This window comes from Emydura macquarii, unplaced genomic scaffold (assembly GCF_026122565.2).
Source record: "Emydura macquarii macquarii isolate MOO-44397 ecotype Brisbane River unplaced genomic scaffold, CSIRO-AGI_Emac_v2 contig_3328, whole genome shotgun sequence".
NCBI classification, from domain to species: domain Eukaryota; kingdom Metazoa; phylum Chordata; order Testudines; family Chelidae; genus Emydura; species Emydura macquarii.
Genome location: NW_027133465.1, coordinates 7,509,879 through 7,531,076, shown reverse-complemented (window position 1 = coordinate 7,531,076; position 21,198 = coordinate 7,509,879). Strand labels below are relative to the sequence as shown.

The 21,198-nt window shown below is 44.0% G+C and overlaps 1 protein-coding gene across 1 annotated transcript in view; it reads left to right on the top strand.

The window, feature by feature from the left end:
* The first annotated feature begins 3,470 nt into the window (after positions 1-3,470).
* RNF169 (ring finger protein 169) overlaps positions 3,471-21,198 on the top strand; it is a 47,423-nt gene continuing 29,695 nt past the window's right edge. Inside the window, exons 1-2 of the mRNA XM_067533200.1 lie at positions 3,471-3,801; positions 21,046-21,122. Of these exons, the coding sequence (XP_067389301.1) occupies positions 3,471-3,801; positions 21,046-21,122 (408 nt within the window). The remainder of the gene's footprint in view (positions 3,802-21,045; positions 21,123-21,198) is intronic.

Sequence of the window (21,198 nt, the reverse complement as noted above, 5' to 3'; positions counted from 1 at the left end):
GGGTGGGTAGGGTCCCCTTGTACCTTGCTTGTGTTTTATGCCACATGGATCTGAAGCTACAAACAGTGTTTAGTCAGATAACCAGTTGTCTAGCTTCTTTTCTCCAATTTACTGAGAGACTAAATCAGGTCTAAATGTCCCTGATTCCTGGGAAAGGCATGTGAATATGGATTTCAGACTGTCTCCTTTAACCTTCTCTCATTCAAAACCACCTGCTCTTTCAGTGGAGCTAATTTTAAACGCTCTTCAAATCCTGCACAGTAGGGAGAAGCTTCCACTGCAATGTCCAAAGATCTGCTCACCGGCAGCTGAAAGCAATGATAAGGCTGCAGGGGCTTCTGGCAGCAAGGCAATGGTATGCATTGCACAACACGTGCTCTGATTCTCTCAGCAGCCAGTGCCTACTGCACACGCCCACTCTCAGCTGCCTGGGCCTGAGTTGTTTACTTTCAAAGCTATTGGCTGTGCGCTTTTTCCCTACCGGGCAGGCTGGCACGTGCAGCACAGGCAAAGATCTGCAGGCAGAAGGGCTGTTTCTACACACACCCTGATCATCAGACATTATTTTGCAAACCCCACCTAAAATTATTTGAAAAGCATTTTGCATTCCTCATCCCAATAACCCCCCCCCTTAATTTTGCACCTTCCATGAGTAAAATATTTAAAAGCTATCTCCCCTTATTACTTATTGTTTAAATCAACAAGCAATGAAAACCCCTCTGCCCTGTTTTCATTTCACTTTGCTCCATAGGCCAAATTTTGCTTGCCTTATTCACAGAAGGATCATTAACGTTAAGCATCTGAAGAACATCCATTAATTCTTACTATTGTTTTATTACTAATACAATACAACCACACATCTAATAGTTAACACTGATCTCAAAAGGCACACAAGGTTGCACCCCCTAGTCATCGCAAGATTGGGGACTTATATAGCAGTGTAACTATGCCTGCTGCTTTACAGATTTCTAGAATGACTGTCTCCCTACTCCCCACCCCTTTGATCTTGGACTTTAAGTCAGTTAACCAGACGACCTTATTTTCCACCATCTTGCATCCTCGCTGAAGAGAAAGATTAGGGGCTGTGGATGAAAAAGAGTTTGGGAAGCCCTGTATGAAATAAATGGTGTAAGATTTTGTTTTGGAGATGGTTGAACTTCATGGGACAGTAGAGTGGAGCTTTGAGCAGCCCAAGCTCTGTGGTGGGTCCTTGTGATGCAGTGAGACTGAGGTTTAGAGCCATCTCCCTAACTCTTTGGCAGTGTGACTGCATATAGTGATTCCTGGAAAGAGAACTCACTAGCCCTCTATCTACTGCAGGGTTGTATCCAGCACCAGCAAGGGTTAAACCATAAGGTTTGATTGCCATTTGGATCTTGTTGCCTGCCAATTAACCCAGCAGGAAGTTTATAACCTGCTAATCTTGGCTATGGAGTTCCTGTGAATTTAGAGAGCCTGCAGTGGTTGGGGGAGTGAGGTCTCTATGGGTTAGCCTGTTTTTGTTTGATTACAATTGGATTTAATTGTTGCTGTGTAAGAGCTTTAAAAGACACATCTGGCTAGGATCCTAGAAAGAGAAGCTGTAAATAACTACAATAGCCTTGGCAAATAGAGAAGACTTTATTATTAACAAGGTTGTGTGGTATCTTTTTAGGGGGAAGGAAACCTGAGCTTTGTTAGAGGAGGGTTAGATTGGTGTGAAGAATGGATTTTGGGGTAGCTCAAGTTCTTTGGTGGGGGGAAGCCTGTAAGAGGCCTGAGTTATATGGTATGGTAAAGATAGCAGCAGTCTGTAGTTCTATGGCAAATGAGAGCAAGAATAGGCTCCTAAGTAGCCTAAAGAGCTATGGAAATTTGAAGCAGCTGGTTAGTTGAGAACACTAGAGCTTTATACTGTGCTGCTCACTGTGGTATCTGCAAAGGGAGGAAGATCCTTACCTTCAATCTGTGATCTTGTTGCTGTCCATTCCTGACTTGGTGGCAGGCTGTCTTTCTCTGTGTCTCTAGCTTTATTTGTCCATGTTTTGTTTTTTCTCATCACTTACTAGTGGAAAGTCACTTTACATTTCAGCTATTGTGTGGTAATTTCTTTCACACTCCCTCCTATTCTGGACATGAGTAGAAATTGTCTTTCAATTGCTCCTCTCCTCTGTGGATGTCTCAACCTCTCTGGATGTGTACTATGGTGTCTCACTCCATCTCTACCTCTTGTTTATGGTCCCTGAGTCTCTCTCTGAGAGCCTTGTAGAATGACAGTCAGTTCTGGGCAGGGATTTGTCAGCCTACCTTCTTGTCCATCTGTTGAGCCTAGTGATCTGTATAGCGGTGGCTCAGCCTTTGGTTTAGTGTCTTAAGCATCATCTGGTGGTGGGTAAAATTATTTACTGTTGGTCTTGGGCAGGTTGGATCAAGGCCCAGAGGTAGTGATGAGGGCTGGCTTGGCTCGCAGGGGCAAACTGACATGAGGGCCTGAGAGTATGGGCAGGAGTAGAAGAGAGTGTTGCCTGATGTCATTCATTGGGCACTGAGCAGACCTGTAGCAGGGGGTCGCTCTCTGTTTCCCTTCCTAGGGAGTGCCATAGTGTTGGGTTTTGGCAACCTCTCTGCTCCCCTGCTGGGGCCCAGCCAGGGTGGGGGTAAAAGCTCACTGAGCGGTGAAATGGGGAAGAGTGGGGCTGAAAGAGGATGGGAAGTGGGCTGCTAATTGGGAGGGAGATGGGATTGGTGACAGCTTCCTGCATTTCCTTCTCCCACCCTCATCACAACAACCTTCCCAGAGATGGCTTCACTGCCATCCCAGCCCTCCTCTGGGCTCTCTCCCCAAGCGGCCTCACACGCTCCCCAACCCTGACTCCAGCCCTTCCCCAACCTCTTGCTTCCGAGGTGAGTGGGGAACAGGGCTTCTGCTGCCTCTGCCCCTGTGCTCTGGGCTGGGGCAGAGACCCCAAGGGGGAATTGGGAAAAAGCCTCTGACATAGGGAGGGGGGTGTCTTGGGAGAGCATAAGGATGGGGGGTAGTGGGTGGTTGGGGGGCTAGGCAGGCTGAGGTATCCCTGACCCAAGTGGAGGAGTTGGGGGGCAGTGGGGTGCTGGGCTATCCCTGGCCCAGCTGGAGGAGTTGGGGGGGAAGGGCAGGCTGAGGTAACCCTGCTCTAGGTGGGGGGGCAATAGGGTGCTGGGGGGCAGAGCAGGCTGGGCTACCCCTGGCCCAAGGGGGGAGGGGTTCCCCAGTTCATCGGGTATAGTTGGGGTCCTCCTCCTAGGGGAAGGAGACTGGAACGTCGTGAATATTCATGAGGGGCGGTGCATCTCGATAGCTACTGGTGAATATTCACGAGGGGGCGGGGACAACCGGCGAGCCCGCGCGGGCTCATGAATATTACCGACCCTGCCCTGCTGAATATGGATGAGGGGGGCGGGGCCGCGGCCCAACGCTCCGACTCCGTCCGTCCCTTAAAGGGTGAGAGAAGATGGCGGCGTCGGGCCCTGGCGGCCGGGCCGCGGCGTCGCTGCGGCGGGGTCGGAGGCGGCGGCGGCCGCAGGCCGAGGAGGAAGTGGCGGCCGGGGCGGAGTGTCCGCTGTGCCGGGAGGCGCTGGTGGAGGCGGTGACGCCGCCGTGCCGCCACTCGCTCTGCCGGCCCTGCTTCCAGCGCTGCCTGCAGGGCCCGAGCCTCTACTGCCCGCTCTGCCACAGCCGGCTCTCCACCTGGGCCCGCCGGCAGCAGAGCCGGGCCGCCGGCCGCCCCGAGCCCGGGGCCGCGCTCACGGCAGGAGGCGGGGAGCAGCGAGCGCCGGACGAAGGTGCGGCCGCCTCCTGAGGGAACCAGGCAACCGGCCCGGGTGGGGGGGGACCTCCCCTCCCCCCTCACAGCTGCGCAGCCACAGCCAGGGGGAGGGGGCGACAACATGCGCTGAGCGCGCGGGGCTCAGCCGGGAGGGGGCGGGGCGCTGGGCTGTGAAGGCGGCGGGGGGGGGGGGGGGGGTGACATGTAAGCAGTGAGTGGAGCTCAGCTGGGCACTGGGTCTGTCCCTTGGGCGGTGACCCCGGCTTGGTTGCAGGGGTTACATGCACCGAGTCGGCTGGAGCTCCCCTCCTGGTTTTAGCGTGTTGGCACTCCGCTCCTGGGGGGGACCCTGGGTTGTTTTTCTTCCTCTGTGGGGTATTCAGCTGAATGGAGGTGCAGGAAAGGGATGGAGTGACTGAGCTGAGGGCTCAGTATAGCTTTCTGCACATCCTTTTAAAAGTTTTCTTGCCTTCGTGGCTGCATAGTGAACTTTCCATATAAATAATCTAAAAGGGCTGTCTGCCTGAATCTATGGAGAGCCTGAAACACTGACTCAGTCATGTGTGAAATCTCTGGCCCCCCCGTCAGTCTAATTGGGGTAGATTAAGACCTTGTTGTCATAATGTATTGTGACTGTTTTCTCAGTGTTAGCCTTGCCTCCTTGTTACTGCTTCTCAACATAATTCATGCTGTTGTCCAGTTGGACTGACTTTCAGACATGGTAGCTCTATACCGAGGGATGATATGTTTACTACAGGGTTACATATCCTGTCCCATCAGTAATTAATCAGTAGGCTGAAGGCTACGCAAGCTTTCAATGAACTAGAACAGATAGCAAACTTTACAGAGTTCCAGAGGGGTAGCCGTTAGTCTGTTTTTAGCAAAACAGCGAAAGTCCTGTGGCACCTTAAAGACTAACAAATTTATCTGGGCGGAAGCTTTCGTGGGCAGTCGATGAAGTGGGTTTCGGCCCACAAAAGTTTATGCCCAAATAAATGTGTTTAGTCTTTAAGGTGCCACAGGACTCTCGCTGTTTTTCTTTAGAGGGTACAAAGTTGTGGCCTATGGAGACTACAAGTTCTTGCATCTTATCTTTCCAGGAGCTGGTAGCTTCTCAGACTGTCTGGGTTGGCCATGCGGCTGTTTTCAAGAGACAAGATTAACTTTAAAACAAACAAACAAACCAACCATCAATATTTCGTGAGAGCTGACCTGTTAATGTTAGAATAACTTCTTAAAATGGTGTATTGAAAGAGTGGAGGGAAAGGTGTCATTACCACTTACCTTGAGTTCCTACAGTTGATTACACCAGTGCTTCTCAACCTTTTAGATAGCAAGTACCCCCTAACTTCTGAAAATTTTAATAAGTACCCCAACACTCAATTTTCCACTCTGAGAAATACAATCTTTTTCCCCTTTACCGCTGGACGGCTGTATTTCTCGTAAAGCAGGAGAGTTCTGCAGTGCTGTGTGGCTGTGGCAGATCACCAAACCCCCTGCTGTTTCTCCCCTCCTTCCTCCATATAGGAGCAAAGTTCAATGCCAGCCAATCACTATGTCCTGAGGTGGGAACTTGTGAGAGATGAGCAGCCACAAGTGGCCCAGAGTGGATAGCAGCGCTTCCCATGGCCGTCCCTAGGGGGGTGTGGGCTTGGTGCAAATCTCATTATATGGGCTGCCTGCCCCCCACTGGGAGCTGGGCAGGAAGCAGGTGGCTGCCCCCTGGCTTCCCCAGAAGTCGGCGGCTACCGCTCGCCTTCCTTCACTGGGTTTTTTGCCGCATACCCCCTGCCTGTATCCCACACACCCCCAGGGGTACACGTACCACAGGTTGAGAAACTATGGACTACACTATATAATTAATTAGTTGTACTGTGTCCTCTAAATAGGTCCCATTCCATTTGTGTGTCTCATAGCAACATGGAAGAGAAAAGCATGAAGTGCTAACAAGTGTGATTCGAATACCACAAACTTTGACAGGTGAACTCTGGGTCAAGGGCAGTACATAGAATTACAGTAGAACATCAGAGTTACAAACACACCAGAGTTACAAACTGACCAGACAACCATACACCTCATTTGGAGCCAGAAGTACACAATCAGCCAGCCTCAGAGAGGAAAAGAAAAAAAGTAAATGTAGTACAATACTGTGGTAAACATAAACTACTAAAAAAAAAAGGTAAAAGCATTTTTCTTCTGCATAGTAGTGTTTCAAAGCTGTATTAAGTTAATGTTCAGTTGTAAACTTTTGAAAGAACAACCAGAACGTTTTGTTCAGAGTTATGAACAGCTTCCATTCCCGAGGTGTTCATAACTCTGAGGTCTAGTGTACTTTAAAATAACTCTTTGAAATTGACTGACTGTATTCCAGTTGACAAGAACAGCCATACTGGGTCAAACCAATAGTCTGTCTAGGCCAGTAACCTGTCTCTGACAGTGGCCAATGCCAGATGCTTCAGAGGGAATGAACAAAACAGGACAATTTTGAGTGATCCATTGCCTTTGGCCTAGTCCCAGCTTTTAGCAGTTTGGAGGTTTAGGGACACTTAAGGCATAGGGTTGTGTCCCTGTCAGTCCTGGCTAATAGCCTCTGATAGAGTTGTCCTCCATGAATTTATCTAGTTCTTTTTTTAAACGCAGTTATGATCTTTTAAATAAAGTTGGAATCAATGATAGGCAGCATTTATAGTGCTTGAGCTGCATTTGCCCTCATTCTGTACTTTAGTTAAGTCATCGTAAATGTTGATTGGCCAGTGGGTGGGCTGCGGGGAACCAGAGCAAAAAACACTAGATGGAAGGTTCTTGAGTACCATGGAGAAAGTTACTTTATGAATATAAACAGTAGAGAGAAGCCAATGGTTCTTACTATTGAAGTGAATGCATGGTTATTGTGTGATTTATTGACATGATCTCTCATGACAAAATACTTTAGATTTAAGCTTATAAGTACATGGCAGTTACCTTAAACCAACATTATAACAATGTTGAACTTTTAACAAGTTTCTTTCTGGTGAGTTGTAATAGGTCTGTTCTTAAGGGAGAGAAATGAAAGGAAATAAAATGACTACTGTATTAAATGCCTATTGGCTATTTTAGTTAACAAATAGTGACAACATGAACTTATTTTAGAAAAGGTAATGAAGGGCAGACTGGAGTCTTGGGGGTGGTGGATAAATGTATTATTCCTCTTTTCTGTATATACTTCAGATTAAGTAGTAGTGCAAAGTCTTTAAAACTCATTACCACAACTTTGGGTACATGAGTTGAAAATTTTTCTATAGACTGAGATTGCAGACTGGTAATTATTTTGTAGCTGGCAAAATAATATAGTCCAAAAGTAAATTATTACTGAGGTATTTTCTTTGGCATCAGCTGAGTCAACAGTAAAAGTAAGGTCAGTTCATCTCTGTGGTGTTAAGAAAAGAGAAGTTAAGTGCCAAAGGGAGTCTCTTCTTGGCAAAATGTTTGCTAGCACTAAACTCATCACTTCCTTTGGCTAATTCCTTGTCCATCTGTAAAGCAGTCAGCAACACAGTTGAGGGAACACTCACTACATAGAACTTCCTTGAAGTTCTGTCTATAAATACACTTCATCATTTCAAAAATTAACTCTTCATCACTGACACTTCTTCATTAGAGATGCACTGTTGATGTTTACACTCAGGAGACTGGACAGTGTAAACAAATTAGCTAGTTTCACTTTCTGGGTCTCAGATATTAAGGTAGGGTTAACTGCTGCAATCAGGACAATCTTGAGTTTGTATACTCTGCTGTGAAACATCATATGACAGTGGAGAGCGATGGCTAATCCATTATTCTGCTAATCCAGTTCAGTTTTGCTAACTCTAGTTGTAGTCTGTAGCTGCATATGTTACTAGTTTGAGCGTCCGCACTTGAGCTTCAGTCCATGTCGCCTGAGTTAGAAGTGTGAACCAACCTGTACACTGTTCTTGAGTATATCTGCTTTTTTCCTAAAAAGATGAGTAAATTGTTAGCTGTCTTGGTTGTGTAGAAAACATTCAAAATGAAACTGGAGAGTAGCTGATGCAGTGTTGTCTTCAATGAACCTGAAATGGTAGTTCTTAGGTGTGAACTGCCCTCTGCCTTGCAGAGGATGTTAGCTCGGTGATATTTTAAATGTCAATATTGTTTTAGTAGATTGTACAGATCTTCATAATATGATGATTCCCTCTTGAGTGACTACTCGTAGATCTTTAACAAAATGGTAGTGTTGAAGCGGGACTGGGCTTAGCTTTCAGGAGTTTAGGAGACTTTGTAGGAAAAGTATTAAAACTGGTGGTGTTCTGCTACAGTTAAAACAATGTAGACAGGACTTTGGGATGGGATTCATGAGGAAGACTTAAGCGCCTAACTTTAGATGCTTACATCCAAAATTTAGATCTTCAAAAACCCCCACTCAGCTGCTGCCTAACCTGGTAGGTGCCTAAATTCCCATGGTGTCTTACATTTCTGCTACTGGGAATTTACACAGCCATCTGAGTCCTGAAACCACTGAACACTCAGTGCTGAACTCAAGCCTAAGCTTCTGCAGGATTCATAGAGTAGGATCAGGTCCCACAAGCAAGATGCAGTATATGTGCTCTGAAGACACCTTAGGGTATGTCTATCAGATTTGGCCCTGCACAAAACACAGGAGAAGGAGATGAGGCTTCTCTGAGGATAAGGACCAAGAAGTCAGACATGGAGTAATCGTTTCATGAAAAATGTTCATCCAGAAGTGATCTGGTGCTCCTTTCTCCCATCACTTTTCTCTGTGAGTTCATTTGAGAGTGTAGTGATTGACTGGCTGCATCCACGTTGTAGTTGTTGGGGCATTTAGTATGCTGGTGGATGAGGTACACCACATGTTGATACGCATGTGTGGGGCCTATGGATCTTGAAAGGTGTGTTGTGTGTGGTATTGATCATCATAGCAGTGGTGATATGTCTGCAGGTTTTGCATCTATCTGTTGTTGTGGCAGGACCAGTGCTGCTTTGTCCTAGCGGGTCCTGGTCTGTGGGGAGCTTGCCTCTGATGATGAGACTGGGGGGTTGATGGCAGGGTGGATTGATTTAAATCAAGGTAATTTAAATCATGATTTAAATCGCCAAGAGAAAATCATTGATTTAAATCAAGTTTCCCACTGATACTACTTCCATTATTTCTAAACAATGGTGCAAATCTGATCACTAAAACATGTTAATTTACAACTCGGTACAGCATTTTACAATAACTAGGAGGGTATACTTTGTGTAACTTTTTAGATAAATTGCTTTTTTTTAATTTAGGAAATAGTACATAATACCCATTACCTGTGTCAAGCTGCATATGCAGCAGCAGTACATTAGGAATGGTAAGAACTAAATCTCACACACAAACACAATAGCAGTTATATTTTATTAAAATAAATCTTAAATGTTACATAAATATTTCACATTTGCAATTGCAGCAGTCTCCTGAGTTGACGGCTGTTCTTAATTCTTTTTTTTAATTTTCAAAGTTTATTAACTCTAACAGATAAATCACAACACTAAACTTACGCTGTCCTTAAAACTTGTACAACTAGCTCTCATCTTCCCCACTCACACTGTCATTTTTATTTATCGATTGAAACAGAAATACGATTTTTCCTGCTTTTTCAACTCCCAGTTGATTTCTTAGCTTTGAGTGAATGATACCAAATGATGAAAATACTCTGTGCCTGCAGAGGAAGCTACTGCTGTGAAAATTGGGCTTAGCAACTGAAGGACCTCTGTATCAAGGTGCCTGGATAATGATTTCCACCAATTCAGGGGAGTGACTTTGTTCAAAACATCATCAGTAAACATGTACTGTTTAAATGGTTCCGCTCCAGCCCTGAAATATATTATGACTAGCATAACTGAGGGGTGATATTGAGATGCCCATGCCATGGCAGCAGCATCTTCTTCAGAACTTAGGTATCTACCTTTTGTCTGTGGTTGAGAATGTTTGCAAGAAAATGAGGTGGAGTTAATGTTTGATCCGTTCGCTTCTTTATTGCCTGCAGTTTAACTTTCTGGGGAATATTTCTTCGGTGTCTCTTGAAGTGCCTTCCAAATTTCAACAGCATCAGCAATGCAGTAACAATTTCTCTGAAGTTTGTTTAAGGCTATGGATATAGGCTTCAGTATACTGAGCATATCCTCTACGTTCCTCTTTAATCCAATGTTAGATACTTTGGATGAGATATTTCCATCTGTTTTATCACGTTTCATTTTTGCAACCAGGCCCCACATCTCCTTGCACTGCTTACACTTGACACGTTTTCCTTTTTTACCCAGGGAAGGAATATCTTCAAAATATTCCCAGATAGGGTCTCTCTTACACCCAGAAGCAATGACAGTTTTTCTGTGGCAAAAGTGTGGGGGAATATGGGTGTGTGTGTGTGTGTTTCCCTTTTTATTTCCAGTTCACTCCACTGTTTCTTTCTACTCTGTCTCCATCCATTGTCTCTGTCTTTAAGACAGTCTTAACTAACTCCTCTGCCTTGCTTTGCCCAGCTCCACCACCATATAAGCACAGAACAACAACAATCCTATCCAGCCTGTGTCTTTCTTTGCACATGTGACTTTAGTCTGCTGAGAAACAGAAACTGAAAGCCCCGCCAGAACTTTCAATAAGCAAGAGCTGGTAGTTAGGCTGGACAGACTAGAGCCATTAATTCATTTTTATGAGATTAAGTGTAGGTTTAGCATGTTTGTGATGAGATTTAATTGTAACTGTTAATTTTTAAATGAGAGAGAAATTTAGTATTTGATTTTTTTTAAAAATCCCATTTAAATTTAAAATCCAATTTAAAATTTAAAAAAAAAAAAAACATAATTGATTTTTATCCACCCTGGTTGTTGGAAGGCCGGAAGAGGGAGTATGGGAAAGATCTTTCAGGATGGGGTCCTCATCGAGTATATGGGCTGTAATTTTTTGATGATACCTTGTATGGTGGGTTTCAGTGTGGGGTGGTAGGTAACAATTAGGGGGTGTGTTGTCAGGGTTCCCCTGTATCCCCATATTGAAGCAAATTATTTCTGGGTATTTGGGTGGCCTGTTCCATGATGCAATCTACTTCTTTGGTGTAGTGTCCTTGTCTGAAGGCAGTTTTAAGTGTAAGGTGTGTATCCCAGACTTTCTCCTCTGATCATAGGTGACAAGTTATATGGGCCTATGGTGCTGGTGCGCCACCAGCATTGAGGATGGTAGGGCCGGCTCCACCAATGTTTCTGTGGTGCTGGGGGTCGGCCAGCTGTGGAGGTGCATAGTGCAGTGGCCTGCAGCACCAGGGTGGCCTGGCTGTTGTCTCCCTTCCCGCCCCCGACATTCAGCGGTTGGCCAGGAGCTGCTCTGGCCCCACCCCTTGCCCACAACCCTCTCCCACATGACATGGGCCCAGCACCCTGGCCAAGGCACCACCAAAAATTATATGACCCTGGCACCCATGCCTCTGATCATATCCTGTGGTATCTGAGTGCCTGGCTGTAGATAACTGATTTCTTGGTGTGTTTGGAGTAGTTACTGAGGGCAGGTCTACACTTAAAACACTGCATTGGTGCAGCTGCAGCACTTTAGTGAAGACGCTGTAAGCTGATGGGGAAAGCTCTCCCGTCGGCATAGTTAATCCACCTCCATGAGACGCTGTAGCTATGTCAGCAGGAGAAGCTCTCCTACAGACATAGCGCTGTCTACACCAGCGCTGAGGTTGTTATAACGACATTGCTTGGGGGTGTGGATTTTTCACACCCCCAAGTAATGTAGTTCTACTGAAGAAAGTCTGTAGTGTAGACTGGTCCTGAGTCTGGCGGTAAGTGTGGTAATCTGGGTTTCTTGTGTATATAGTAATCTGTAGGCTTCCATTGTTAAAGCTGATAAGTGTCCAGGATGATGATGAGGGAGTGTTCTATTGTTTGTTGAAACGAAAACTAAGTTTTACAGAATCCCTTTTAACATAACCTTAATTTTGGGTATATACTAAAATAAAATAGAGCTTTTACCATCGTACAAAGATGAGAAATTCCTGGAGAGAGTGGGAGTGCATAACTCAAGGCTAGCTGCCAACAGAAGAAACCCAGACAAAAATCCCTCTGCAGAATGAAATATGTGAGGAAGATGTCAGTATCACTATGCTTCTGTGGAAGCAGGAATGGTGACAGTGGGGGTGGCAGCAAAGAAACATATGATCCTGTCTGAGAAGGGAGACAAATGACAAGATCTGTGTTTTTACCTCTCTATGCTGGGCAAGTGTGTTAATAAGCATGGTGTTAAACACCGTTTTGCCCTTAGTGTCTTTGTATAGACTAGAAAAATAGGTAGCTTGAAAACATTTTACCTCAACTACCCTGTCCAGCTAATATGCTTTAAACATGAATGGCTTTGTCCATGCAAAGACCAAATAATATTTAACATTGTATTTATTAGCATGGTTTCTATCTATTGTCCATGGACCCCGGGCATGTGCAGACTATGCCTAAGATTTCCAAAGGGGTCTGCACCTCCATTTGAATTTTTTTTAGAGGTCCACATATGAAAAACATTGAAAACTACTGATATACACTGTTCATTTCCCAGGATAGACAAGGACTGAGTGGGAGAAACAGCTCAAAGAATGTGAGGGGGGTGATAGAGCCATGGTAAAGGGGTAGGAGATTGACAGAAGGAGGGAGTTGCTATATGAGTGGCAATTACTACTAGCTGAAGACAGCATTTGGTACCTCACTCTGTTAGCCAGAGATTGGGACAGCTGAAGACACAGCACTTAACAGCAAAAATGTATTAGGATGAAGATAGTTAACAGGGATTGCTGTTTCTGTTCATTCCCTCTGAAGCACCTGTCACTGGCCACAGTCAGAAGACAGGATACTGGGCTGGATGGACCATTGATCTGACCCAGTATGGCCATTCTTATGTTCTTTATCTCACAAACTATAGCGCTAGCAAAAAACAAACAAAACCCCACACACCTTGAATTAAACCCCTTCCTTTCCCTCTCCACACAAGCACTTGAGAATTGCTCAGGGCTTTGTGTGTCTTTTATTTCCATTGCATTCAAAAAATGAAATGATTCCTATCTAGGTAGGAGGAATATCTCTTTACAAATTGAAGCCTTCCCCCAGTTCTAGTAGGCCTTCACAAACTTGGCAGCCAGTTTGTATTCACTGCATTGCCATTCATAAAAGTGCCCATGACTTCTGAAAGAGCGTAATGAAGCAGGATGCTTATGACTTCCCTGCCCTAGCGTGGGGGTTATTGAATTGGGGAAATCTTTCAATTATTTCATTCTATGCTGGCCAGAGCATGCAAAGATAATGTTGGTACAGAACCAGCCTATTATAGACGGCACAGATTCTATCTAAGGCAGGGCTCAACAAACCCCGGGCACCAGGTTGCCATGGTGCCTAGGAATTTAATTCTGACACCTAGTATTTCTCCCAGTGAAGGACTGGGTCCCAGGGGGAGTGGCTGCCATGCTCCGGCCAGGGCACCACTGCGTCCATGTGGCGGGGCCAGGAGGGGGGAGCACTGCAGCTGCTGTGCTCCAGCCATGGCGCCCCACCACTGGGCCCATGTTGTGGGAGAGGGGCGGGGGAAGGGGCAGGGCCAAGAGGGGAGAGTGGCTGCTGTGTTCCAGCCAGGGCGCCCCGTCGCTGGCCCACATTGTCTGGCTCCTTAATTTTGGGGCTGGCTCCTAGCTACAAAGCAAATTTGTCAAGCCCTGATCTAAGGATTTTTTTAAGCAGACAAATTTACCCATTATGTTGTGTAATATTTGCCACAGTAAAAACAAATAATTAATTTAGATACAATTTAGGCCTCCTTCTAGCTAGCATTGTAGTTTAAGTGCACTTGCTTGCTAACTCCTTGATGATAATGCAAATATTAAATTATGTGGCAGCACCATAATGCCCCAGTGAGGATTGAGGCCCCAGTTTGCTAGATGCTGTACCAGCACATAAACCAAGGTCCCATCTCTGAAGAATTTATCATCTAAAAACTCAAGCCAGACTATCCCATGCACCATCTCCCTAATTAATTATTGTAACAGATTACAAAAGTATGTGGTAAATTCTTCATCACTTTGAGTCTTTAAATCAAGAGAGGATGTCCTTCTACAATGCATGATCTAATTCAGCTGCAAATTAAGCTGGAAGTAGGAACCATTGAATGAAATTCTATGGCTTATTTTTTGCAGGAGAGCAGACTAGATTATTTGTATTGCAGTAGCATCTATGAGCCCTGCTTTTATACCAGGACCCCATTGTGCCGGGCATTGTACAAACATAGAACAAAGAGAAACAGTACCTACCACAAAGAGTTTGCCATCTAAGTATAAGAAAACAGACAACAGGTGGATATAGACAGATGGGCAGCAAAAGGAAACAGGGAGACAGTATTGGTCAGCGTGCTAAGTAGCAGTCTCACCATATTTGCTGCCTAACTGTTGTCAACTTTTTGCAGGCAGATGATTTTGGAGATTATTACATAGTCTCATCTGGCTTGAAATATATGAATTCTTCTGTTCCGGTGCCTCAGCCAATATGCTCCACCACTGCTGACCCAAAGTGCTTCCCTTTCACCCACCCAGCCCCTTCCTATTTTATTTTAATGCTTGCCTCACCCTTGTGTCTATCTCCTTCTCAAGGCTGTTTCAGTCCCTAATCAGCATACACATTTTCCCTTATTCCTCCTTTGTGCATTTTCAGTCAGGGTGGATTGATTTAAATTAAAGCAGTTTAAATCAACAAGAGAAAATCATTGATTTAAATCAAGTTTCCCACTGATACTACTTCACTTATTTCTTAAACAGTGGTGTAAATCTGATCACTAAAACATGTTAATTTACAACTCAATACAGCATTTTACAATATCTAGGAGGGTATACTTTGTGTAATTTTTTAGATAAATTGATTTTTATTAATTTAGGAAATAGTACATAATACCTAGTACCCGTGTCAAGCTGCAGATGCAGCAGCAGTACATTAGGAATGGTAAGAACTAAATCTCACACAATAGCACACACAAACACAATAGCACTTATATATATTATGTATCATTTAAGATTTAGTTTAATAAATATTTCACATTTGCAATTGCAGCAGTCTACTGAGTTGCCGGCTGACGGCTGTCCTTAATTCTTTTTTTTTTAAATTTCAGAGTTTATTAACTCTAACAGACAAGTCATCACAACACGAAACGTATGCTGTCATTAAAACTTGTACAACTAGCTCTCATATTCCCCACTCACACTGTCATTTTTATTCATCGACTGAAACAGAAATACGATTTTTCCTGCTTCTTCAACTCCCAGTTGATTTCTTAGCTTTGAGTGAATAATGCCAAATGATGAAAATACTCTGTGCCTGCAGCGGAAGCTACTGCTGTAAAAAGTTGCCAACTGAAGGACCTCTGTATCAAGGTGCCTGGCTAATGATTTCCATCAATTCAGGGAGTGACTTTGTTCAAAACATCATCAGTAAACATGTACTGTTTAAATGGTTCCGTTCCAGCCCTGAAATATATTATGACTAGCATAACTGAGGAGTGATATTGAGATGCCCATGCCATGGCAGCATCATCTTCTTCAGAACTTAGGTATCTACCTTTATATCTGGGGTTGAGAATGTTTGCAAGAAAATGAGGTGGAGTTAGTGTTTGATCCGTTCACTTCTTTATTGCCTGCAGCTTAACTTTCTGGTGAGTATTTCTTCGATGTCTCTTGAAGTGCCTTCCAAATTTCGACAGCATCAGCAATGCAGCAACAGTTTCTCTGAAGTTTAAGGCTATGGATATAGGCTTCAATATACTGAGCATATCCTCTACACTCTTCTTTAATCCAATGTTAGTTACTTTGGATGAGATACTTCCATCTGGTTTATCATGCTTTTCTTCACAAAGTTTTATGAGAATAGGCCAGTTCTTAAGAAATGGTTCAAAATAATCAACTAGGAATTTCTTCAAAATATTCCCAGATAAGGTCTCTCTTATGCCCAGAAGCTATAACAGTTTTTCTGTGGCAGAAGTGTGGGAGAATATAAGAAGCCTATCCTTGCTTACAGATAGCTCCTCAACCTGAAGCAAATATTCACCAGCAACCGTACACCATACAAGAACGCTGACCCAGGAACCTATCCCTGCAACAAACCCTGTTGCCAACTCTTCCCGCACATTGACTCTAGTGACACCATCACAGGTCCTAACCACATGAGCCACACCATCAGGAGCTCATTCACCTGCACGTCTACTAATGTAATGTATGCCATCATGTGCCAGCAATGCCCCTCTGCCATGTACGTTGACCAAACCAGACTGTCACTATGCAAAAGAATAAATGGACACAAATCAGACATAAAAAATGGTAACATCCATAAACCCGTAGGAGAGCGCTTCAATCTCCCAGGACACTCTGTAGCTGACTTGAAAGTTGCCATACTTCAACAAAAAAAAACCCTTCAAAAACAGACTTCAGTGACAAACTGCAGAGCTGGAACTCCTATGCAGACTTGACACAATCAGACTGGGTCTGAATAGGGACTTGGAATGGTTCTCTCATTACAAGTAATTGTCACTGTTCACACATTCTAACCTTCTGATCAACGATTGTGAATAGGCCTCATCTACTCTAACTGAATGGGCTTTGTTAGCACTTGCCCTCCCTCTTGTTGTTTTTACCCTTGGATGTGTATATATATACCTCCTATCTGATTTTCACTTCATGCATCTGAGGACGTGGGTTGCAGCACACGAAAGCTTATGCCCGCAGAAATTCGTTAGTTTGTAAGGTGCAACAGGACTCTCGTTGTTTTTTCTATCCAGCCTATGTCTCTTTGCACATGTGACTTTAGTCTGCTGAGAAGCAGAAACTGAAAGCCTAGAACTTTCAAGAAGCAAGAGCTGGTGGTTATGCTAGACGGACTAGAGCATAGTTTCTCAACCTGTGGTACGCGTACCCCTGGGGGTACCTGAGACACAGGCAGGAGGTACTTGTGGGGGGATGGAGAGGGAAACAGTGAAGGGGAGGTGGGCGGCAGCTGCCAACTTTTGGGGAAGCCGGGCGGCAGCCTCCTACCCAGTCACAGCTCCCAGATGGGAAGCAAGCGGCAGCCCCACGCTTTCCACCCAGTCACAGCTCCCATCTGGGAGGCAGGCAGTAGCTGCTAGCTTCTGGGGAAGGCGGGCAGCAGCCCCCCCGCTTCCCGCCGTGTCCCAGCTCCCAGATGGGAGCCCGGTGGCAGCCGCCTGTGTCTCGTGAGCTGGCCTTGCAGCTGGGTGGCAGCCACCCGCACCCCAGCTCCAAGCTGAGGGACAGCCTCCAGCGCCCCAGCTTGAAGACAGGCAGCAGCTGCCTGCCCACATCCCTGGGTCCCAGCCAGCGTGGAAGCCTCCTCTGCCCCAGCTCGGATTGGGTGGCAGTCACCCACCTCCCGGGCTGGCAGCCAGGCGGCAGCTGCCTGCAACTTGCCCAGGTGGCAGCCCCCCTCCCTGGCTCAAAGCCCAGTGTGCAGAAAACTTGTCAATTTCACTGCTCTAGCTGAGCAGTGAAATTGACAACTATGACAGTCCCAGATTTCACCAGTTACCCTCTCTTCCTGTCTCTCTCTCTTGCCCTCCTTCCCTGTCTCTCTCACCCCTTCCTGCTCTCAAATCTATGGCATAAAATTTGGTGCAGCGCTTTATATTCCCCAGCATTGGCATGCCACTCAAAGCCTCCTAGCTTTGGCCAACATCACCTCTAGCCCAGGTACATACTTGAGTTGCACACCTCTGGTGTAAAGGTGGCAACCCTACCCACACTAGATCTGACATCTGTCATATCATGGCCTTATATACTCAGCACTTCTTCCAACATATGGCTCACGTTAGTCTGCAAATATAAAATCCTGTGGAAAATTGAGTGTTGGGGTACTTATTAAAATTTTCAGAAGTTAGGGGGTACTTGCTACTTAAAAGGTTGAGAAACACTGCTCCAAAGCACTTGCAATCCCTCCCAGCTTGGTGTCATTCGTAAACTTTATAAGTGTACTGTCTATGCCATTATCTAAATCACTGAAGATATTGAACAGAACCAGACCCAGTACTGATCCCTGTAGGACCCCATTTGACTTCCAACTTGATAGTGAACCACTGATCGCTCTCTGGGAACGGTTTTCCAACCATTTATGCACCTACTTTATAGTAGCTCCATCTAGGTTGTATTTCCCTAGTTTGTTTACGAGAAGGTCATGAGAGACCGTATCAAAAGCCTTACTAAAGTCAGGATATACCACATCTACTGCTTTCCATTCTATCCACAAGGCTTGTTATACTGTCAAAGGAAGCTATCAGGTTGGTTTGACACCATTTGTTCTTGACTGACATACTGACTCATCACCTTATCTTCTACGTGTTTGCAAATTGATTGCTTAACTATTTGTTCCATTATCTTTCTGGGTACTGAAGTTAAGATGACTGGTCTGTAATTCCCCGGGTTGTCCTTATTTCACTTTTTATAGATTGTCACTATATTTGCCCTTTTCCAGTCCTCTGAACTCTCTCCTGGTTTCCATGACTTTTCAAAGATAATCACTCCTGGCTCATCTATCCTTTCAATCAGCTCCTTGAATATTCTAGGATGCATTTCATCAGGCCCTAGTGACTCTAAAGACCTGTAACTTGTCTAATTTTTAACTCATTCTTTCCCTATTTTAGCCTCATCCTACTTCACTTTCACTGGCATGCATTGTTAGACGTCCAGTCATTCTAACCTTTTTGGTGAAAACTGAAACAAAAGTCATTTATTACTTCTGCCACTTCCACATTTTCTGTTGTGTGTGTCTCCCCCCTCACCCCCCCACCCACAACCCTCTCCCCACCTCACTGAGTAACAGGCCTACTCAGGCTTCTAATGTATCTGTAGAATGTTTTTTCTTGTTACCCTTTGCCTCTAGCTAATTGAATCTTGATTTGTGCCTTGGCCTTCCTAATTTTGTCCCTACATACTTGTGATGTTTGTTATATTCATCCTTTGTAATTTGACCCAGTTTCCACTTTTTGTAGGATGCTTTTTTGAGTTTCAGATCCTTGAAGATCTCCTGATTAAGCCAGGGCAGTCTATTGCCATGCCTATCTTCCCAAAGCAATGGGTTTTAATTTGCTCTTGTGCCCTTAATAATGTTTCTGAAAAACTGCCAACTCTCTTAGAACAGTTTTTCTCCTTAGACTTGCTTTCTATAGGATCTCACCTACCAACTCTCTGAGTTTGCTGAAGTCTGCCTTCTTGAAATCCATTATCTTTATTCATTTCATGATCACTTTCACCAAGCTACCTTCCACTTTTGAATTCTCAGCCTGTTCCTCGCTATTTGTGAAAAATCAAATCTAGAACAGCCTGTACCCTAGTAGCTTTCTCCACCTTCTGAAATAAAAAATTGTCTCAATGCATTCCAAGAACTTGTTGGATAATCTGTGCTCTGCTGTGTTGTTTTCCCAACAAATGTCTGGATAGTTGAAGTCTCTCATCACTACCAACTTCTGTGTTTTGGATTAATTTGGGGTTTTTTTAAGAAAAAAGCCTCATCCACCTCTTCTTCCTGGATAGGTGGTCTCTAGTAGATCTCCATGGAACATAATTTTGAGTTTCTTGGTGTTGTCACCTCTAGTGAAGCTATCGCAAGTCTCATGATATTTTTCTAAAGTCCTAACTCTTGAAGTCATGTGACTAAGAAGAAATTTCAGTTTTCATTTTTAAAAGTTAATAAAATTAATGGTTGACTAGAAAAGCTTGGCAGTTTGCTCCCTAAAAGCAGAAAGACCAGAAGAAAAATAAAATGAACCCAACATTTATTTCTAAAATTCTCATCTCATGATTTTTGTGCCTGCACTTTCCAGCCAGGTCTGTTGAGTGTGTGTTTTTTAGCATGACTGAAATTTTGTGATAGGCAAAGGACTGTAAAAGCAAGTAAATTGATACAGCTATTGATGCTGAAAAGCATCTACAAAAGAGCAGTAGGAGCTCATTAGTTAGTAGGATGGAAACTGTTATTGTGTTAAGTTAATTACATAGTTGTGAACTTTTTATTTTGGACAATGTGTGCCCTGTTACGTTTGAGGAATACATGTTACTTGCAGACAGAATTATGTGGTTTCTGTTTCATTTCATAAACTTTTTCTTTCCTCCTTTTTTTGTGGAGATAGGGGAAGGTTGAAGAAAATAAAGCAAAACAAAACCATAATTTTTTTTAAAGAGGCCTAGCTTGCTTATATTAATGAGGCATCCTGGATATTTCCTGAATGAATATTAATGAGTAGGTGAATTCAGATTGAAACATGTATGTAGTTTTTCAGATTGCTTCCCCTTTCGGAATCTTAAAAATTTCTGACTCCATAGTAACTTGTCCAGACTTGTGTTGTACGAAAGAGGATGGGGACTTTTTAAAGCTGACATTAGGAACTCAATAGACTGTGGAAGTTTAAAAGTGACTACACCAATATGATAATCTTTGGTCTTGCTTCTATTTCCTGGGCTTTGTTTTAGTGTACTAGGGGAACGAGTTGAATAAATTGTGTGTGAGACTTAAGAATGCTGAAGTTATTAGTGCATTGCAAACAAAATAATTTGCTTTCTAATTATAGCTAATAAGACAGCTAACTGAGAAATTCACAAAACAAAATGTTTGTGTAGTTGAATGGAATGTAGATCTCATTGGTGCGTTGATAAATGTAACATACCATTTAAACAAATTAGAAAATGTTTAAATTAATAGCTTTGTTTAAAGGAAGCAAGAGATGTATAGGAATAAGGATATTGTACTGCCTTTGTAGGTAAAGACTTGTAGATGATCTTGCTAGTTTGATCTAATAGAGCATGGCACTGGTTTCTATTTTTGGCCCTACTACAGACATCTCAAGCAAGTTGCTTAATTATTCTGTTTGTGTACATGCTTGTAAAATGTAGATAACCATAACACCTCCATGAGGTGTTAAGGTTATGATTCTGTCACAGGTATTTTAGTAAAAGCCAGGGACCGGTTGTGGGCAATAAACAAAAGTTCACAGAAGCTGCAACCTGTCCCTGACTCTTACTAAAAATACCCTGGGGTGGGGAGAAAACAGACCTGCAACAGATTGCAGCTGCTCCAGCGCTGCTTGGCAGCCCCGGGAATTCAGCATAGTAGAGCTTAAACTTTTGACTATCCCTTTTTAAGCATAGAGCACAATATTTCCTATTATACATTAAAGTATGTTCCCTTTTTTCTTTTTTTCTTTTTTTTTTAGACTTTATATTCAGAGCACCCATCAAATTAAGCAAGCCAGGGGAACTGCGTGAGGAATATGAAAGCCAGCTGAGGAAGGTATAGTATTCTGTTTAATCTGACTTTCTTCCAGAGTAACTTGGGATCCTTACAGATAAGTCTGCTTACCTATATG